Source organism: Cibotium barometz, chromosome 23 (genome assembly GCF_041138505.1).
Source record: "Cibotium barometz isolate CiBa-2024 chromosome 23, ASM4113850v1, whole genome shotgun sequence".
Taxonomy (NCBI): domain Eukaryota; kingdom Viridiplantae; phylum Streptophyta; class Polypodiopsida; order Cyatheales; family Cibotiaceae; genus Cibotium; species Cibotium barometz.
Genome location: NC_141068.1, coordinates 25,737,482 through 25,759,665, shown reverse-complemented (window position 1 = coordinate 25,759,665; position 22,184 = coordinate 25,737,482). Strand labels below are relative to the sequence as shown.

At 48.0% G+C, this 22,184-nt stretch overlaps 1 protein-coding gene across 2 annotated transcripts in view; it reads right to left on the bottom strand.

The window, feature by feature from the left end:
- The window catches only part of LOC147625787 (hyperosmolality-gated Ca2+ permeable channel 2.3-like), a 106,135-nt gene that overhangs the window by 72,014 nt on the left and 11,937 nt on the right, over positions 1-22,184 (bottom strand). For both annotated transcript variants that reach the window (XM_086817355.1, XM_086817356.1), the window contains exon 2: positions 5,463-5,609. In XM_086817355.1, coding sequence (XP_086673481.1) covers positions 5,463-5,609 — 147 coding nt within the window. The remainder of the gene's footprint in view (positions 1-5,462; positions 5,610-22,184) is intronic.

The following is a 22,184-nucleotide window of genomic DNA, read 5'->3' as shown; positions in this document are numbered from 1 at the left end:
GAATCTTCTGTGTGGTCAAACTAAATTTGCAGGCTTGGCAATGATCTATTGTATCACGCCAAGTATGGCCATTGTGATCTTTTGCATCACATGGTGCCAGTGAGCCCAAATCACCATAAGTATGAATGCTATTCCTTATAACTCCACCCTCACTCCAAAGGGGAGTTTGTTGAGTGTTTTGGAGTCTCGTGTACATGTGCATGTGCCGTGTACATGTGCATGTGCCATGTACATGTGTTTATGTACCTCTGTGTGTGTGTGTGTGTGTGTGTGTGTGTGTGTGTGTGTGTGTGTTTGTGTGTGTGTGAACAACCCCTGTAGGGGTGTGAACACTCACTTACGTGTAAGTGTGCGTATGTGTGTGAACCCACCCTTAGGTGCATGAGATATTATGTGTGTGTGGTAAGCAGTGAAGTCAATGGCCATGCCATGCGTCACTCACCCAGTGTGAGTCAAAAGATAAGGTTTGCAACCTATAAAAGCATGTACTTGGTGTACTTCAAAATCATTCAATCTAATTAATCCACATTGAGTCATAGAATCATCTCTCTCAAGCACATTGAGTCTCTCTCTATAGCAACAAATACCAGATAAAGTTCTATCCTCCATAGCCTAAACCCGAACCCGAAGGTCAATAAGAGATCACTCCCTTTTGGTGGCAACTAGCACATCCAAGCTTGCCAATTGGCTCTTGTCTAGCCATTGGAGGTAGGCAAGAAGTTGATCGAGGTGTGGCCATCCCCAACAATCCTAGGGTGATTGTCTTTGGGATCGCCCAATGACTCAGCAGGTTTGGCAGTGGATTCTCCGCATCTTCACTATGGACTGGGCCCCCTCCCGCGCACTATTACATGGGACACAGTTGGTTGGGCCACTGAGGCCGAGGCCGCCATGTCATATGAGGAGGAGGCTGGGGCACTATCCCTTGAGGTCTCTCACCTTCGTATTTCTATAGTGGCAGTCCCATCTCCATCTACTAGTCACAAGACTCCAGGTTCTAAGATTTGCAGTAGTATTGCTGCATGGCATATCTAGAGAGCTTGATGTAGCGAAGCCATCGAAAGCACCCTCACTCCACCAACAGAGTCCATCCAGAGCATCTAGCTCAATATTATTCATACCCTTCGTGGACAATGGGGACGCTTCAGGGTGGTTCAGACCGCATGCGAAAGCGCCGGGAGGCCTTCTTCGGGATCTGGTGGCACGGTCCCTTTCTCACTGATAGTGGTGGTGAGCCCACTTGGCACTATAGACCACCTATGTGGTGGTTTCCCCCTCCCCTTTTGTATGAGACAACCTTCTCCTCCTAGAACGGCCAGCCGGAGGAGAAGCACATGTGGTTGTTCCCCACTCCCCTACTGTATGAGACAACCTTCTCCTCCTAGAACGGCCAACCGGAGGAGAAGCACATCCTCCCCCCTCTTTATGTTTCTTGACTCTCGCTCTCCATGTGGCGCCAACTTGTACTTAGCCATTATGGCTACTTTTGTTGGTAACTAATAGAAGGATCTTTATCTCGAAAAAAAAAAAATTAAGCCCGATTGGCATCTACCTCAGAGAAAAATAGATTAGCCATTGCAGTGCAGGTGTTGTTGGGTGCACTACTTGATTCTAGCTTGTCGAGAGCATCTTCAAAATCTTCTTCTTCTTCTTCTTCAACAGCAACAAGGTTGGCATGATTCTTATCCTCTTCCTTTGCCAGCCTTTTGAAGCACCTAGCTACCGTGTGTCCTACTTTTCTGCATTTGACAGCTTTTCCAGACGTCCGAGGGGATGTCAAATGCATTCTAATGTACCCAAGCCCCCAGCCCCTCGGACGTCTGTCACAATCCCCTCATCAGCTCCACATCCAGGACATGCTCCACCGCCATCGAGAACTACCTTTCCACGTGACATAGTTGAGGGAGACCTCTCGGCCATACTCATTAGCCCCATGTTTGATATTTTGGAGAGTGGTATACCATCTATTGGGGGCTGATGCTCCTCCCATGTTCCATGCTCCTGGTATTCCACGATATGACTCCATGGACAGTTTTGTATCACCCCGATGAGATAGCTTTGTTTTGTTTCTATTATATTTTCCATTCCATAACGAGATATGACATGGACATTATTGTATCACTTTGGTCTCATAAGCCCATTGGGTCTTAAGTAGACGCTCTCTCTCTCTCTCTCTCTCTCTCTCTCTCTCTCTCTCTCTCTCTAGAGAGCAGAGACACTTAGAGCCCGCAGGAGACAGAGGACACCTGGCTTTCGGACACCACGCCTATACCAGAGAGAGATGATAAAGATCAAAGCTCAGTTTCACAGAGAGGGTGCGGAGCGACTGGCTCGCTTCAGAGCACACCCAGGCATGTTCTTCAGGGAGCTGTGGACACCCCCTTCACTGATGTATACCATTTTATACCCCCAGTATGGTACAGGATGGAGCTAGCTAGGTTGCATATCATGATTGTATACTCCATGCATATAGCTTTGCATTCTCCTAGTAGTAGAACTCCATCCCCTGCACACCCAGATTCAGCTTTTTTATTCAGTACCTTTTCATTTTGTTGGGATGACAGAGGATACCCCATACAGGTACTCCAATTTGTCTCATAGGCCGAGTTCGGTCTTTTGGAAGACGTTAATAAAATCTCTCTCTCTCTCTCTCTCTCTCTCTCTCTCTCTCTCTCTCTCTCTCCCCCATTGTATCAGATCCACCATGATGTAACTTTTGGTCTCATAGGTCATTATGGCCTTTTGAAGACGTTAATATAACATTTCATTTCATTTCATTTCTCTCTCTTTTTTTTTTTTTTTTAAAAAAAAAACGAAAAAGCTGCTTTCAATTTTGTGAGAGTGGTCTCTCTCTCTCTCTCTCTCTCTCTCTCTCTCCCCCCCCCCCCCCCCGGTGCTATATGGAGTACAAATCTGGGGGCCTAGCCTAGATCGTTCACAGTCGATCAGGACGCACATACGATGGATGGAGATCGATGGAGAGACCTCTTGTGTCCATGATCTCCAGGATGATTCAGGCTAAGGCCTCGGTACCCCATGAGATTATCAGAGCCGAGATGGGAGCACCACCGATCGTAATCGAGGCTCTTGCCAGATCAGTGTCCTTCATTCATAGCACCTGGGAGCTTCCCCGACACCGGTATGCACGACTTGCTTTAGAGTCCTCCCATCAGCTAGCCATGGAGGGAGACACTTCATGTTGGTATGCGCAGATAGCATCCTGGTTTGAGCTCCATGGGTTCAGTTTAGACAGACTTCCACCTTTCCAGTACTCTCTGGAGGCACCCTCTCTCATCTTGACACATTCTGAGATTAGTAGAGTCATCAAAGAGGACCTCATTCAGTTGGACACTAGGAGGACATGGCTAGAGCCCTCACAGGAGTTGGGAACGAGGATGGCTTTCTATAGAGACCATCTTCTCCGCACCACTGAGGATGGCTTTATACTTAGACCGAGCTACATGGATACCCATCTGTCTCATGGATTGAGGTGCACCATTGGGCAGATCCGCACCTCTTCACATCAGTTAGAGATAGAGACGGTAGATTTAGAAGCATACCTCCAGGGGACAGGATTTGTCAGATTTGTTGGATAGAGCCAGAGACGGAGGAGCACTACATCTGTCGCTGCACAGCATATTATGAGATTCAAGGGCGCTACCATTGCCTTTTCAGAGAGGGATTTGGACCACTGGCTAGAGTCATGGACTATTGTGATCAGCGATGCTTGGGTTTTTATCTCCTGGAGATCCGCAGGCTCAGAGAGTCCATTATCAGGAGCAGATGCCCGACTGGCAAGGAGTCCACACACAGACAGATTACTGACTTCTTTAGAGGGACTACCCGGGAGGACACACAGCCGACAGCCCAGCAGTGGGCACCCCGTGGGGCTCTAGTTGAGAGAGCGATCCAGTTGGGCAGATCCAGACACCTGAGGGTTCGCGGATCCTCACATCGGAGACGGTGCCTACACCGGAGGATTCAGAGCATCATTGCGAGGCATCGGGCTCATCCGACCAGGCATCTCACTATGGCAGAGATCCATGCCATTCGGCAGAGACCCATGCTAGAGCTCCTAGGATGATTACCACTCCAACCATATACTGTTGTACTCACTGTCACTTTTGTACTCCCCCATATTCATGTATTCATGTATCCATGTACTCATGTACCCCATTTTGACTAGTAGCATTAGCTTCCCACTCTCCCTAGTTGCTGCTTCCGGATGCTCCCTACTGATGTATTGTAGGGCTAGATACTTGCCTTCAGTAGCATTAGCTTCCCACTCTCCCTAGTTGCTGCTTCCGGATGCTCCCTCTTAGACTCTCCGGAGGGATTACAGAGACACCTCGATGCATTATAGGCTTCCTGTGCGGATAGAGATCTGACAGTGAGCCTTGGGAAAACCAAGGTTATGGTGTTTAACACCACACAGGCATGGGTGACGAGATCAGAGCCTCAATTCACTTTCCGAAGGGAGCCGCCCGGCATACATGGATGTACACCTATCACATGGGATAGGTTGTGCCATTGGACAGATCCGGACCTCATCACACCAACCGCGGATTGAGACAAGGCGATATGTGCATCAGATCTTGGATGACCGCATTTGTCAGCTATGCTACCAGGAGGCAGAGACAGAGGAGTAACACATTTGCCGATGTACAATCTATTATGAGATCCGAGGGAGATATCACTGCCTCTTCCGAGACGGTTTTGGGCTGTTGCGCAAGGTCATGGAGTTTGAGGATCAGAGATGCCTGGGATTGTTCCTACTTGAGCTCAAGAGACACAGAGAGACCCTCTTGGCAGACACGAGACCGAGCCATGATGTACCTAGACAGAGGACCCTGACAGATTTCTTCGGCACCAACACCAGCAACCCAGCCCACACCTCCTGATACCTTCTCCATTGGGCCATCAGGGCACCGACCACGCTCCCAGGGAGTCACCACTGATAGAGCAGTCATCTTATGTCGTGCTCGTTGGCCACGCCCACCAGGCTCCCGACCATGGCATCCTCACCATCGCCAGATTAGAGCCATTATTGCTCGGCATTGGAGGCGCCTACCTCGCTTCTACAACCTCTCCATTCTAGACAGCCCCATGGCGGAGATACTTGATCTAAGGAGAGGGCAACACTTCAACTGATCAGCATACATGGATCTACCTTATATACATTTTCCGGTATTTTCTACTCAGTATCATCTCGTAGTCTTACAATTCTGTTTTTATAACTGTAAGACAATCAGTTTATTGTACTTTTTAGTCTCATTTAGTTGTTCTCTTTGATGAGACACCAACTTCAGATGTACTCTCAGTTTTGGTCTCATAGGCCATTATGCCTCTTAGAGACGTTAATATATCGTTTCATTTCATCTCTCTCTCTCTAGCAAGTCTCTCTCTCTCTCTCTCTCTCTCTCTCTCTCTCTCTCTCTCTCTAGCAAGTTTCAATCTTTTACCTGTTTGAACCATCTGTCACATTTGAAATTGCAAACTCGTCTAATGTATCACTTGATATGGTGTCAATGTCAATCTGTCCATAAATATAATTTACAGGTACCAGGACAATGAGTCCAACTAATGTACATATTCCAAAAAAGCGAAGGCTGCACACAAGAAAAATTTGGTTTTAGACATCACTACACAAAAATATATAATCTGCCCCACCCCCCAAAAAAAAAAACAAAAAAAAAAACCCAAAAAGTATCGTCATTTCTTCACAACAACTCTGTTGCGTAGGCGACAATCAGTCCTAAATAACAACTACCAATAAAGCAAATAATCATGTTCGAAATTGGTTGTCAAGGTGGATCTCACACTTTCCATGCAAAAAAGCGCAATCTTCAATCAAGCACAGGCAGCACAGTCGAGTGGGGTTAGTCTTGCCTTCTTCCAAGGTAGACCCAGCCCAAACAACAACCAACTAGGGTTTCCATACCCCTGCATGTTTGATGCTTGGGAAATGAACTGTACGTGTGAATTGTTTTTGGCCCTAGACATTGCTTGGATCTATTACATGTGAATGTCCATGCGATGCCCACAAATTCCCCAAGGATAGGTGTGCGTCTAATAATATGGTTCAATGATTGCACTCAACTATTTTATGGGTTTTAAAGGTAGTGAGGATGAGACCAAACCCTTTTATTAATACGATTATTATCTTGTGTTCTAACCTTATGATGTGTAATCGATTAATCAAGTTGAAGCTCCCGCTGATATGCACCCAGCTCCCCTCCCTCCAGTTAGCACCCCACCTCCCCTTGCCCTACCACCGTGTTTGCATTCTCACACTTCTTCTTCCTGCCCTTCCCCCCCTCTTTGCACCTGCCTCATATCCTTCCGCCCCTTCTCTGCCACGTGCCCCTTCATGCCCCCCCCCCCCCCCCTCTCCCTCCCTCCCTCCATTTTTTTTTAAAAAACCGTTCCCCGAATTTCATTCCGTCTGCCTCTTCCTCCTGAGCTGCCCGAAGTCAACATTGTTCTGCGTCCGGCACTTGGACTGTGGTTTCTCGTTCCCTTACTTCGGAGGACTCCATGGCGGCCGCTAATTCTTCCCCCAGATGGAGGCCACCCTCAACCTTATTTTTCAGAAACGGACCTCTTGCTCTTATCTACTTCAATGGCAAGAACGGATCACCAACATTCAATCCCTAGGTAACAACCACACCATGGTTGAGTTACAATCAGCAACTACGACAGATAGTCCTGAAACAAAGCCCCAACATATTACTCAGCAGCGCACAGGCGTACTTCTCTCGATGGCACCATGGCTTCTTTCTAGATTCTTAACACATTGGCAACTGTGGTTGGCTTCCCAATCACGGTTTACTTCTTGGGCCTGCCGAAAGAGAGTGATGAGCTTCTCTCGATGATTGCGTGCCCTCTTGGTGGCCAGTTGCTAAAGACCAACACCCCCCCCCCCCTCAATTGGGATTGGTGACTAGCTCAAGCAGCCGTTCTTCCAACACTTCAAGTGCTCACATTTCTTCCCTCGAGACCCTCCGCAAGCATCTTGTGATCCCCCACCTCGATGGCTAACATTTCTCACATACTTGGATGTTGCCACTCTAGGAAAGGGCATCAGACGCAACCCACTTGAAGCAATACCCTAGTTCCACTGGATTTTTTTTCCGGGTAAGAGATCCTTCTATTAAATACCGAGTAAAACAGCCATAATGGCTAAGTCCAAACTCAGCTCCATAGGAGGGGAGCGAGAATCAAGAAAACTGAATAAGAGAAGGATGCTCTTCTCCCCCGGCTGGCCACTTTGAAAGGAGAAGGCTACATCATACAATGAGGAGGGACACCACCACACAGGTGGTCTATAATGCCAAGTGGGCTCACCACAATTCTTAGTGAGAAAGGCACTTCCGATGAGGCCTTGTTGAGGATTTGGCGTCACGGTCGGTTGCATCCACCCTAATGCTTCACGGGAGATTTGCAGCAATACTTATGCAAATCTCCCGTCTCTGGCAGGAACCAACAATCCAATGATCAGTAGAGGAAGCTGGAACTGGAACTACAGAGATACAAAGATGAGAGACCTACAAGACAAAGTCCCACCATCCTCCTCATACAGCCTTGGCCTCAGTGGCCCAAGCAATTGTGCCCAAAGTAACTGTGCGGGAGGGGGCCCTGTCCATAGTGAAAATGCGGGCAATCCTTTGCCAAGCCAGCTAAGCCTTCGGGCAATTCCAAAGGCAATGTCGCTGGGGACTCTTGGAGATGGCCACACCTCGAACAAACTGTTGGTCTACCTCACGTGCCAACCGCCTGGCTCCGATGTGGCAGTTGTCACAGAAATAGAGTGATCTTTTGCAACCGAAAATTGTCCCACAGCCTCTTCCAGAAATCTAAAAGAAAGTGAGGAGAGAGGCCCTCACATTGACAGTGCCCTACTGTTGTTGGAGTACCCTCGATCGTGGGCATCTGAATCATGCAACCCAGTCGTGCAGCTCTCCTCTCTATCAAAGGAATCGTGCCATGTCCACTCCCTTGGATCCCACTGAAGTCGCGTGAGAGGGCGACCCTCCCATATCCATAACCGTCCAAATCCCTCTCTGGCCACCTTGGCCCTGATGGAGGGTCTATGTGCCAAATATGCTCATGGAAACCGATCACCCTCTACAAGGTGCATCCACTAAAATCCTCCAAAGGGGGCTCTGCTTTGTTGAGTCGACCATGTGGTCCAATAGAGAACGTGAGTAAGGCGGAGCTCTCATCAGCGCCATGGACGGCCAAGGGTATGTCATGCCTGGTGAGGCCTAGTGAACACTCTCAACAACCACTACAGGCAAGGAGGGTCCGGGATCAGGGCTAGCCACTCTGGGGGGATGTCAACGCTAAGTATGTCCCTACCCCGTATCCTAGTGAGGGTCCTCTCCGGGCCTCCGAGAACAACTATCTCAAAACAAGCCAATCTCTGAGTGACCAAGTTGAACCCATCCCCATGACACATGCGGATGGGCCCCCAACATATGACCACTAGGCAAACAGACCACGGGGTTCCATATCAAAGGCTGACGGAGGTGCTCCTCGGATGCAACTAGAGTGGACTGTTGAAGGGCTGGCCAGAGGTGATCCCAAGCGCACAGGAGGCTGGCTGCAAATCTGTCCTCAAATGCAAGGCTAAAGCCATAAGCCCGCATCTCTATGAAAATCCATCTTGAGCTCTAGGGCCAAGGACCTCCTAAAACCAGGATGCAAGCGGAAATCCTAGCTAGGAGAAAGTTCTTCCAAGGCTCGCCACCTGAAAAAAGTCCACGAACTATCAACTTGCCCAAAAGCGTGTGGCTCTGAATAGAGGAGTCGATGATGTAGCCCAAGCCCCCCATGTGTCAAGGCTGAATGATCACTCTCGCTCGCGCAGGCCACCCATCGCTACCAACCCAAAGAAAGTTGCGGATCAACCGCTGAACTTGACCAATGCAAGCCTGGGCAAAGACCTAACAAGAGTTGATGTACCACAGTGTGGCGTGAAGAACCCCACCACGACGTAGCCAGTAAAGGACGCCTACATGGAACTCTAGTATAGCAACTTCTTCCGAATGCTCACAAGAAGGGGGGCTAAATGTTGCTCTGGAGAAATATCGATACCAACCTGGCATCCAAGATAACGATGGAGTGCCACTCTGGATCCACTGAAAAGCCAAGTCACGGTGTGCAATGAGCCAACCCAAAATCCACACGACTTGTGCCAATTGATCTGTGCGCCGGATGCATGGCAAAAGATATATATCACATCGGCGAATCTCTCGAGATTCCCCTCATCTCCGCATAAGCATGTTGCTGTGTCATCGGTAAACTCTAAGTCAAGCAACTCCTCCTACGCGCGGATGGAAAGACGCAACCCCTAAAGCCCTGTCTCCTGAGCGGAGACAACTACTCGTGGCCTCTACAACGAACAAGAAGAGAAAAGGTGCCAGTAGACAGCCCTATCGGACCAAGTGAGAGTAGAAATATGTCACCTCTGGCCCCCTGAATGAGAACCTGGCTCTCCAAAGCTGAATAGAGCCCAAAAACACCTCGAACGCACTCCTCAGGAAATCCCATCCAGCACATCGTCCCCTCTAGAAAGCCCCAATCCACCTTGTCATAGGCTTTCTCAAAATCCAAAAGGAGAACTATAAGATCTTATTGCTCAATCTGGACAACGGCGGTCTCCTCCCAAAAAGTGAAGATGTTGTCCAAAATGCTCCAATCCTAGACGAAACCCGTCTGTGTGCCATGAATCAAATTGAGGAGGAAAGGCTGTAGTCTCGCTGGCTGATGGCTTTGGCGAAGTTTTTGTAGGCAGCCCCTAAGAGGGTGATGGGTCTCCACTGTCGAATGTCCAATCTGTCACTACCCTCCTTGGGAATCAAATGAAACAACCCCTCTAACAGCCTCTCCGGCATGGAGCCCGTAGTCATAATCTCATTGAAGGCAACTTTCACACTGCCTTCTATGAGATCCCAATGACGAAAAAAATAAGGAAGCAAGAAGCCCATCCTCTCCTAGGCATTTTCCCCTGGGGAGTGCCATCAAAGCCCCCGCAAGCTCCTCTAAAGTAAAGCGTGTCAACAAGAAAGTCTGGAGAGCAAAAGGGACCACCTCGCGTATGCCGCCAAACCCACTCACGCGCATCCATCACCCTAGAGGATAGGGGGGCACCCGTGCGAAGGGAACGAAAGAAATCCATGGCAATGGCTCGCACCTAGGGGGGGAGGGAGGGGGGGGGGAGGGGGGGATCCGCACCTATGTATCCATCGCCTCGCATCCTGCAAATACCATCTCTCTGCCTATGTGGGCCTGTAATCACAAAGAAATCTCTAGAGTCTAGTGACCCTGTCGCCCGCCTAGGTCCAAAAGGAGGCTCTAGCATGGTATCTATACTCCATCGTCTCCACCTCAATGGAGCTAAGCTCTATACGTGCTGCAACCAACTGGGCCTCAATCCACGGGCTATCTCGGGTAGTCTCCTGAAACCGCCACAAGGAGGCAAGGCTCCGATGGATGCCAAGTTTGTGTGATTTGTATGGGTCAAAAGATAGGCTGCAAGCCTACAAAAAGCATTGTACTTGGTGAGTAACTTCACTTCTATGAATCTAATCAACCATCATTTAGTCATGCAATACTTCTCTCTCTACTTCTCTTGGTTCTCTCTCTACTTCTCTCTCTTCTCTCTACACACATACAGCATGTGTTCTTTGAGCCACCATAGCTACGATTGTGCCTTCAGCAAACCCTAATACCATAACATGTACTCCTCATGTCAGATCGCAAGAAGCAAGGACTCCCAAGGCTGCATCCAACTTCGGTAAATGTCAAGTGTCCTATCCCCTCAAAGCAAAAATCAGCTCTTCACAAGCCAAGTACTCCATGCTTGAAACTATGACAATGCCACCTCCGAGTATGTCTTCCACCATCTCTAACATGTTGAAATCACCACCCATGCACCAAAAAACAGTCTATGGGAGGGACTGACTAACCGTGCTCTACAAAGTGACTCTGCCTGCTTCCGTGTTCGGTGCATAGAGGTTCAGGAAGCCAACTCTGTCCTCTCCAATCATGATGTTCACCCACTAAGCTCTTCCAATGACAATGGTGCCTGAATTGATCACTGTGGGTAAGAACAACTCGCGGACGGAAATTCATACCCCACCCTGGAACCGTCCTCCCAAACCCTAAATGTTCCATGAGACAATCCACATAACAAAGAGCGGCGGGAGGTGGAATTGTCAAAACTGCCCTCCACTTGAAGAGTCTTGGGCGTCGGTTTCGATGGAGAATAATCACTTTCTCTCCTGGGGCGAAGCCTCACCACGTGGGCACAAATCCTGTCCTCCATGTGGAGCCACTCTGTTCGAGCCCTGGAATATGTATACTATGGGCTCCATCTATCACAATGAAGATATTTGTAGGAGGGAGGGAGAGGTGCTGCCACCGAAACATGAAGAAATACAAAGAAAAGCACCTCCGAACTAGAGGAGAGACCAGCTCGCGATCCTTGTGGTCAAAGCACCCACCTCCATCCATGCCAATGGCCAAAGGTTAGTGAGCACATCGGTGATACGCAAATCATGTAGATGATGTCAAAGCTCTATTGCCCGCCCGTGAAAGGCGGCACAGACAAACTCCGTGCTCTATTCTGTCCCCAGCACCGCACTCAGAGGAAAGGAGAAGATCATCGCGCCACTTTCTAAGGTGGAAGGCTCCATGTGGAGCCACTCTGTTCAAGCCCTGGAATATGTATACTACGGGCTCCATCTATCACAATGAAGATATTTGTAGGAGGGAGGGAGAGGTGCTGCCACCGAAACATGAAGAAATACAAAGAAAAGCACCTCCAAACTAGAGGAGAGACCAGCTCGCGGTCCTTGTGGTCAAAGCACCCACCTCCATCCATGCCAATGGCCAAAGGTTAGTGAGCACATCAGTGATACGCAAATCATGTAGATGATGTCAAAGCTCTATTGCTCGCCCGTGAAAGGCGGCAAACACAAACTCCGTGCTCTATTCTGTCCCCAGCACCGCACTCAGAGGAAAGGAGAAGATCATCGCGCCACTTTCTAAGGTGGAAGGCCGGGTTTGTTGCAGCCCCGATGGTAGTGGATGCACTCTTACAGACAGTCACATACCTCCATCGCATCAATCACATGGATCCCCCGCGAGTACCCGAGGCTTGTCTTGGAGTCCTCGAGACAGCGAGCACTCGAGGGCCACCCAAGGGCCAGGAGTATGGTATGCCTTAGTTTCCACTCCTCGTATCAAAACCTAATGCTTTGCTACCAATGTAATATGGGTGCTCGCGGAAGCGTGTTTATGAATCAATCGATTGCAATTAGCACCTAATTAGTGACTTAAACCCATACACAAACTGCTGCTTCTTCATGCTCTATCAAGCTGACCTCATCCTCCTCTAAATAGGATTTGGAGAGATCTACCTCCTCGAAAACTATTTGGCTAACCTCATCCTTTCCACCTCCCAGGATTTGGAGAGATTTTTTGGAAGCTCCTTGGAAACTGTCAAGCCGACCTCATCCTCCTCCAAATAGGATTTGGAGAGATCTATCTCCTCGAAAACTATTTGGCTGACCTCATCCTCCTCCAAACGGGATTTGGAGAGATTTTCTAGCCGCCCAATCTGTGGTTCTAGGTCTAGTTCTAGTTCTGGCTCTGGCTCTGGCTCTGGCTCTGGCACCTCCTCAAAAACACCTCTTTCTCTGATCACGTCTCCTGTGAACTCTTGTCTTAGAAGCTCTCTTTTTGTTACATCAATGCTCTCAGTCTTGGGCAACTTCACAACCCTCACCAAAAGTGTGTTATGTTGCAACTTGATCATGAAAAGGCTTGTGATAGGATAAACTGGTCATTCGTAAGTAGGGTTCTTTCTAAGTTAGCGTTTGGTTTTTTTATGCCAAACATTTCATCCTTGGTCTTTGATGATGCTGCCATGAAATGTGCCCATGTTTCTATAACTCGCGGCAGCGCCCAAGGGACTGTCAGAATATGCAGCAAAAATGATAACCAAACTTGGGTAGACAAGAGCAAGTAGACTGCAGAAAATAAACAGCACAAGAAACACAGAGAGATAGGTGTGTAAACTCTTCTCTATACACAAGATCCCGAGAAAACTGAATGAGAAAGTGGTGGGGGCAAGGGGCCTATATATACCTCCCTGAGAGGGCAGTCGGCCAGCAGATAAAGTGCCCACGACTGCTGAAAAAGGTCCCACGACTGCATAAATGCAGTCGGCCCACGACTGAGGAAATCCAGTCGGCCAGCAGCCCAGTAGCCCACGACTAATAAACATGCAGTCGGCCAGCACTGGAGTGCTCCTGGCATCCTCTGGCAACCCTCCCCACCACTAGGAAAAATGGGAAAAAATAGGGAAAAAATACGGGGAGTGTGGAAAAATGATAAAACACCTTATACAGGGCGGGCACACCCACAACAGAGGCCCTGGTGTATGAATATAGACAGGAGATGACTTCTAACACCCCCTCTCAGCTCCTGGCTGTGAAACCAACCCAAGGGAGCTGGAGTGCCGCCTGAGCGTAGCCTGAGGTAGAGACTTCGTGAAGAGGTCCGCCGCATTGTCCTCCGTCGAACAATAAAGTAGCAAGATATCACCACCCAAGATCTTCTCACGTACAAAGTGATACTGTATCTCTATATGCTTTGTCCGGGCATGGAAAACCGGGTTCCGAGCAATAGCTATACAACTTTGGTTATCGCACTGGATGACTGTGGGCTCCCTCTGTGGAAACCCGATCTCGCCTAGCAGCCTCCGCAGCCATACAACCTCACAAGCAGCACCACAAGCAGCCCGATACTCTGCCTCTGTCGAAGAAAGGGCAATAGTTGGCTACCTCTTGCTGCTCCAAGAAATTGCTCCTGAGCCGAGGGTAAAACTGTATCCTGAAGTAGATCTCCTCGTGTCTGGATCTCCTCCCCAATCTGAGTCACTCCAACCTTGGAGCTTGACTCCATTCCCTCCTGTGTAAAAGAGTCCCAGATCCTTCGTACTTTGCAGATACCGCAAGATCCGCAATCCTGCGTCCCAATGAGACTTCAATGGCGTCTGCATAAAAGAGCTCAACAGCCCCACGGAGAAGCTCAAGTCCAATCTGGTGTTCACCAACCAGATCAATGAACCAACCAACTTCCGGTACTGCAAGGCATCAACTGGCTCACAAGGATCTGTAACGGTTAACTTTGTGTTCGGGTCCATCGACGAAGTAATAGGCTTGCAGTTCTCCATCCCGAAGGCCTCAAGTAACTCATGAACATACCGCTGCTGAGAGACGAAAAACCCCCTCTGGGTCTGCCAGATCTCCAATCCCAAGAAGAAGTGGAGCAAGCCTAAGTCGGTCATCTCAAACTCCTTTGACAAGGCAGCCTTCGTCACTCCAATGTGCTCCACATGACCGCCGGTGAGAATGAGATCATCCACATAAAGGATGATCAGTGTGACCATGCCGCGTTCCAGAAAGAGATACAGGTTCGGATCTGCAACCGATCTCTGAAATCCAGTCCGAATAAAGAAGGAATCAATCTTCTGATTCCAAGCCCTGGGAGCCTGCTTAAGACCATACAAGGCCTTACGTAACCTGTAAACCATCCCTTCCGATCCTGGAACAATAAAGCCGGGAGGCTGCTCAACGTACACCTCCTCCTGCAACGCCATTAAGGAACGCAGATTTCACATCCATCTGATACACGGGCCACCTCTCAGAAGAAGCAAGGGCAAGAACGGTCCGAATCGTGGTCATCCGCGCTGTCGGTGCAAAGGTATCCTCGTAGTCGATGCCTGGCCGCTGAGCATAACCTTTAGCCACAAGCCTGGCTTTGTGTTTGTCCACCGACCCATCAGACGCGTATTTGGTCTTAAAGACCCATTTGACACCAATGACTGACCGCTTTGACGACCTCGGAACCAACTCCCAAGTGTTGTTCTTCTCGATGGCATCAAGTTCCACCTGCATGGCTTTCCTCCAAGTATCCTGTGAAAGGGCTTCCTTTACGGAAGTGGGCTCTTTGTCCCGCATGATACGAGAAATCAAGGCATAGTTCACCTGAAGAAGCTCCGCCGTGTTGCTTTTATCTCGGACTCGATGTGATCTTCGAGGGCTGTCCTCTGTGGTCCACTCGGAGGGTAGCTCCGTGACACCTGACTCCCGAAGGGTGTCTAACAACCACCTAGGTACTCGAACAGATCGTGGAGCCTCCTGTGGTCGCGGGGGCTCAACTCCAGCTGCGGGCTCAACCTCCTGTGATGACTGAGGTGGATCAACTGGAATAAAAGACTGGGAATCATCATCAGGCTCCTCTGGATCTCCAAGAAGTGGCGGATCCTCGACAGTGGATGCTGGAACATGCTCGTCAAAGACCACATCCCGGCTGACAACAATCTCATTCCTCTCTGGATCATACAATCTGTATCCCTTGGAAAGAGAGTTATACCCCACAAATACCAGCTTGCGGGACTTGGAGTCAAGCTTCCCCCTCTGCTTCTTCGGAATATGTACATACGCGTCACTCCCAAAGACACGGAAGTGCGAGACATCGGGTTTCCTGCCAAAATATGCCTCAAATGGAGTCATATGGGGTACAGAAGTCGTCGGAGAGCGGTTAATGGTATGGACAGCCGTTGCCACAACCTCACCCCAAAGTGGACGAGGAAGATCACGATGCTCCAGCATGGTCCTCGCCATCTCCACCACAGTCCTGTTCTTACGTTCAACAACTCCATTCTCCGAAGGCGATCCGTTATTGGCAAATTCCCTTTTGATGCCATGATCTGCACAAAACCTGAAAAATACAGTCGCGGAGAATTCACCTCCTTTATCAGCCCTGAGAGTCTTAACCTGATATCCAGACTCTTTCTCCACCATCACGTGCCTGGTCCTTCTGGGAAAGAAAGTAGACCCACGTGAATCTGGTACAATCATCAACAAGCAGCATGAAGTAGAGAGATCCTCCCAAGGATGTTATCTGCTGTGGTCCACACAAGTCAGTGTGAATCAACTCCAATGGTTTCGAAGCCCGCCTGGAAGCCTGCTTCGGAAAGGATTCCCTGTGCTGCTTACCACGTATGCAAGAACTGCAGCGTCCTTGCCTACTACCAACATCTGGCAAGCCAACCACCATCTGGTCCCGAAAGGCGCGCCGCAAAGCATCCACATTTAAGTGGCCAAAACGAAAGTGCCACAAATCTCCAACCTGAGAGCCTGTCAATGAGGAGAGTGCAGAGAGCTTGTAGATGCCATTCTCCACACCGCCTTCCCAAACAACTTTGCCTGTCTCACGGTCCCTAAGAGCAACTGAATGCTCCTCAAATTCCACCCGAAAGCCAGTCTTGCATACCTCATGCACTGACAGAAGATGAAAACCCAGAGCAGGGACATAAAGAACACGGGAAGCATGCTTGCCCCCCTTGCCGTCGGGAATAATCTCCGTCCGGCCCTCACTATGTATCGGAATAGTGGAGTTATCGCCAATAAAGATACGACCTGACAACCGTTTCAGATCCAGAAAGAAGTCACGGGATGGAGTCATGTGCCTGGAAGCACCACTGTCGAGAATCCATTCCCGGGTATCCTTTGTGGTGAAGCCAACTGCCTCCTCGCTCGAAGATGATGAATCATCGGAGTCCACCATCTCCAAGTGCACAAATGCCAGAGTCTTCGCAGCTGAGGCTGAGGAATCAGCACTCTTCCCTGTCCGCTTAGGGCACTTCCTCCAGTAGTGGCCTTTCTCGCCACAATCATTACACGATCTTTCGGCCTTCAGCTTCTCTCGTTCTGGATCAGGCTTTTTCTCGGAAGACTTCTCCGGTGAAGCCTTCCCTTTGTCCTTGTTGGTATTACGGCCTTTCGACCGTTGGCCAGTTAAGGCCTCCGAACCTCCGCCGTGAGGAGGGTTCGTGAAACGTTCCTCCTGGTCCAAGACCATTGGCACAAGCTCCTCCCAAGTAATGGTGCTGAGCTTGCCACTCGTGATCAACGAGGAATAGAAAGCGGAATACTGACCAGGCAAGTGGGAAAGTAACGTGATGGCCATATCTTCGGATGATATCTCTTTCCCAGCTTGAAGGACTTCCTGCTGAAGGGCCTGCAGCTTGTTAATGTGTTCCCGCATCGTCGAAGACTTTGCAGGGTTCATAACCCGCATCTGCACTTCCAAGGAGATCCGTTTCATGGGTGACACCCTGTTATACAAAGAAGCCAAGTGCTCCCATATGCCTCTCGCCAGCGTCATGTGCTTCACATGATTGATCACTTGTGGTGTGCAATTGAGGAAAATAAACGACTGGACCCTGGCATTGACACGATCCCACATGTGTGCCTGTGCCTCTCGGTCCTTCCTCGTCGATAATAACTCCCCTTCCTCAGCTTCCGGCCGTGGCACCCCAATGATAATAAAATCAGCAATCTCATATGACTCCAGAACCGACTCCATCATGACCTTCCAGATGCCGTAATTGGACCCGTCCAACTAACGATCCACTGGGAACGTGGGGAGAGTTGGAATCTTCACGTGCTTCTCAGCCATCTCTAGTAAATCTGCCATCGCGGAGAGTAACCTGAAAGGGTGGGTGGGTGGGGAAAAAAAATTTGTAAACCTGCAAGTGGCTGTCCAGCACCTTGGCCCGCCTTCCTCTTGCACCTTCTCTTCCCGTTCAGCCCAAAACAGTCCACCAATCAGCAGCCTAACGCTCCCCCTCTTGCTCTGAAAAACGCCCAAGATCTGTCTAGAGCCTAGGGCTCTGATACCATGTCAGAATATGCAGCGGAAATGATAACCAAACTTGGGTAGACAAGAGCAAGTAGACTGCAGAAAATAAACAGCACAAGAAACACAGAGAGATAGGTGTGTAAAGTCTTCTCTATACACAAGATCCCGAGAAAACTGAATGAGAAAGTGGTGGGGGCAAGGGGCCTATATATACATCCCTGAGAGGGCAGTCGGCCAGCAGATAAAGTGCCCACGACTGCTGAAAAAGGTCCCACGACTGCATAAATGCAGTCGGCCAGCAGATGAATGCCCACGACTGAGGAAATCCAGTCGGCCAGCAGCCCACTGATAAACATGCAGTCGGCCAGCACTGGAGTGCTCCTGGCATCCTCTGGCAACCCTCCCCACCACTAGGAAAAATGGAAAAAAATAGGGAAAAAATACGGGGAGTGTGGAAAAATGATAAAACACCTTATACAGGGCGGGCACACCCACAACAGAGGCCCTGGTGTATGAATATAGACAGGAGATGACTTCTAACAGGGACTAGGGCCTTTGACACATTTGTTGATACCATCAATGCATATTAAAACACTTAAACATGGCCACAGCCTTAACACATATTCATCATCACTTTGCATAAAACATAAAAGCTGGACAAAACATCCACAAATGCTAAAAATGGAGCTTGCACATGTAACACCACATAGCGGCCGGAATAGGCCGATCCCCCCCCCCCCCCCCCCCCCCCCCTTGGAGTATTTTATTGCCCAAGGAGAATAATATCATGTACAAGCTTTGAGGGCCTTACTCTCCCCACGGGAGATGCCGGCGGATTATCCTTATACAAATGCCATAGCACATCTCAACACGAGGCCTACCAAGCCGGGACACAAGCTGTAGAAATGCCGAGCCAACAATATAATCCATATACCTCCGTGTGGGTTCTATTTCTTCCCCAAAACCCACAGGTCTTCATGCAATAGAGCTGGTACAACAGGTTCAGCTCTCCATTCAGCTGGTACAATAGGTACAGTGGCTGGTACAGCCGGCACAAGGGTTGGTACAACCAATAAGTACAGCAAGTACAAGGGCTTGTACAGCCAATACAGTGACTGGTACTCATGGGTACCCTTCAAGAGAGAGAGAAAGAGAGTAGCCATCATTAGGGCAGCCTGTAACGGTGGTAGAGGCTAGTGTGTAGCAAGAGAGTCTCTATTAATGAAGAGAGAGGGCTCCAATTTATAGATTTGGAGCTCCCATGCGTGAAAATGGAAAGAGAAGGCTATGATGACAAGTGGAGAGCCACACAATAGCTGAAGTGACAAGTCTGAGGCCACTTGTCTCACTTTCATCCACTTTCTGACTAGTGTGAGGCCACTTGTCTCACTTTGATCCACTTTCTTGCCACATGTCCCAATCTAAGAGATGGATTCTCCCATAATCTTTACCTCTAAAAATATCCCAACTAGTAGACATTCTGTCATAGGCACTTTGCCAACTCTTGGTATCTCCTCAATTCCAAATGTAATGACGCGAACAGAATTTCCATCGGAATTAGGCCAAAAATAGCAACTCTCCTAAATTTTAGGAGTGCGGTCCTTTGTATTCTAGGATAATCCCTCATTCCCAAAGATTGTACTTTCCAAATATTTAGACATCCTGGAGTCCACCAGACCCCTTTCATACTGGGAAATGTCCAGGCTAGTGACATCCTCCCCAGCTTCTTAAAAGTTGTCCGCAATTTTAAGCTTGAAGCCATATATTCAAGATATAATCATGTCCCATCAAGTAGGCGAGACGAGACAGTCTCAAAAATCTAATATAACTGAAGAATCCATGTCCCAAAGAAATGGGTGAGACTAAATAAGTCCCCATAATACCAATATCAAAATCATGTCCCAAAATAAATGGACGAGAATCCCATGGAAGATATGCTAGACACAAGCACAAGAGCCAATTGTGTCTCAATCACCAATATCAATGAGATAATAATATGCCAATGAAACTCACCAACCAGGTGCTAAGAGACTTAAATAAGTGCCATGCACAAGAAACTAGTGCGTCGCACCATAACTCTTACCACATACTCCATGCTAACCACACCCCTTGGAGTAGAGGTGGACTTTATCCATAAAAGCATCATATCCATGAGATATCCAAAGATTTCTTCTCTATAAACTCGGACAGATTCGTCCATAGAAATTGCTTGTGAAGCCCAATATCTATATAAATCTCATCCAAGAAAGAAATCTCCATAGATATAATCCATCCCAATAAAGGGAGCCATAAACAATGTTTCTTGAAACCATCTCAAGGCAACCAATAACACCTTTCTCCTTGCATATACAAGGATTAGTGAACATCAAAAGCACTTCATAGTAAATAGCCAAAGCACCAACTTTGCAAACTTAAAGTATACTTAGCTTTTCTTTGCCAGGTTGGTCATGAAGCCAAAAGAAATATCTCGTCACCATATCATTAAGATATCCTGAGATATATCTCCATATAGCTTGCCTGTAAGCTTGATAATATAATCCACAATATCCATATGGAAAGAGTGCTAAACGTGTGCACATAAAGCAAACTCCATACTTCCAAGATAAATTTTGTGAATTCATAAATCCTTAGACCAAGCTGTCTATTGCTTGTACAACCAGTACAGTGGCTGGTACAGCAAGTACAAGGGTTGGTACAACGAGTACAAGGACTGGTACAACAAGTACAATGGCTAGAAATCATATTAAATGATTAAATATCCTTGCCTTCAGTATTTCTTCGCAATGGAAGCCTCAAAAACAGCCCCCAACACAGCCGGTATTCTTCGTGGGCAGTCTTCAAGAGAGAGAAAGAGAGTAGCCATCATTAGGGCAGCCTATAACGGTGGTAGAGGCTAGTGTGCAGCAAGAGAGCCTCTATTAATGAAGAGAGAGGGCTCCAATTTATAGATTTGGGCCTCCCATGAGTGAAAATGGAAAGAGAAGGCTTTGATGACAAGTGGAGAGCCACACAATAGCTGGAGTGACAAGTGTGAGGCCACTTGTCTCACTTTCATCCACTTTCTTGCCACATGTCCCAATCTAAGAGAGGGGTTCTCCCATAATCTTTACCTCTAAAAATATCCCAACTAGTAGACATTCTGTCATAGGCACTTTGCCAAGCCTTGGTATCTGCTCAATTCCAGATGTAATGACACGAACAGAATTTACATCGGAGTTGGGCCAAAAATAGCAACTCTCCTAAATTTTAGGAGTGCGGTTCTTTGTATTCTAGGATAATCCCCCATTCCCAATGTACTTTCCAAATATTTAGACATCCTGGAGTCCACCATACCCCTTTTATACTGGTCCAGGCTGGTGACAGTTTCCCTAAGCTATGTCCAACTTTGCTCATACAGAAGCTGGTCTTGATACACCCGTTCGTGAAGCTTTACATGATGTCCTTCTTTTTCGCATTGCCGATGGTCCTCTTCTATGAGTTGTTGTCTATACTCAACCATGACTTGTTCATACTTGGGCTTAGCGTTCTTTTCTATATTGTCCTTGTTTCCTTTTGTATCGTTTTCATCTTCCCACCTCCAACGACTTTGCATAGTCTCAAACTCACGCTGTAATTCTTCTTTCCAAGCAGCATCATTGCTCTCCATCGAGGTGAGGTTTTGGTGGAGTGAGTATCAGAAAGAAGTTTTTTCCTACCTACATTAGACCTAGGCTAAGATTGATGCATACGGAAATGGACTAAAACCCTACAAGTAGAAACCCTAATTTTGTTTTTCCACTTTACACACTGAATCAAGGACTGTAAACACTACTGCTAGGCAAAATATAAAAACCCTAATTTTGGCTTGCAAACCCTAAAACGAAAACCCTAATTCAGCCTGTAGGAAACGCAAGCTAAGGACTGCCCTAGGACAACCTAAGCTCTAATACCAATATGACATGCATTGGGAAGCGAGTTCTTGATTAACGCTAAGCAAAGATGATTAACATTAAATGTTTAGCAAAGACAGAAGAGATGGAGAGATAGACATAATCTACTGTATATTGCCAAAACATGCATTTATACAATGATCTTGTTGATTCACAACTTCGTGCAAATGATCTTGTTGATTTGCAGCTTCATGATCCATACCAACGATCCTTGCAACCCTCTACTTGCAATCGAACAAGAGAAGCTCCTGATGATCCACCATTGTGTCCTTGCTGCCTTGCAAACTCTGACAAATGGATCCTCTTGATCTTTGAATGATAATTCTAACGAATGCCTAATGATCCTATTTATAGGAAAAACATAGAAATTCATAACTGAGTCGATTTAACCTTTTTAGCCCACAAAACTTTGTCCAAAAAGTCATATTTTGTGTTAATAATGTGTCCAATTTGTGCCCCAAGCATTGGGCTATGTCCTAGGAATTTTTGGGCATTGTTTGGGCTACCAAGATGTCTCAAATCGGACCATAT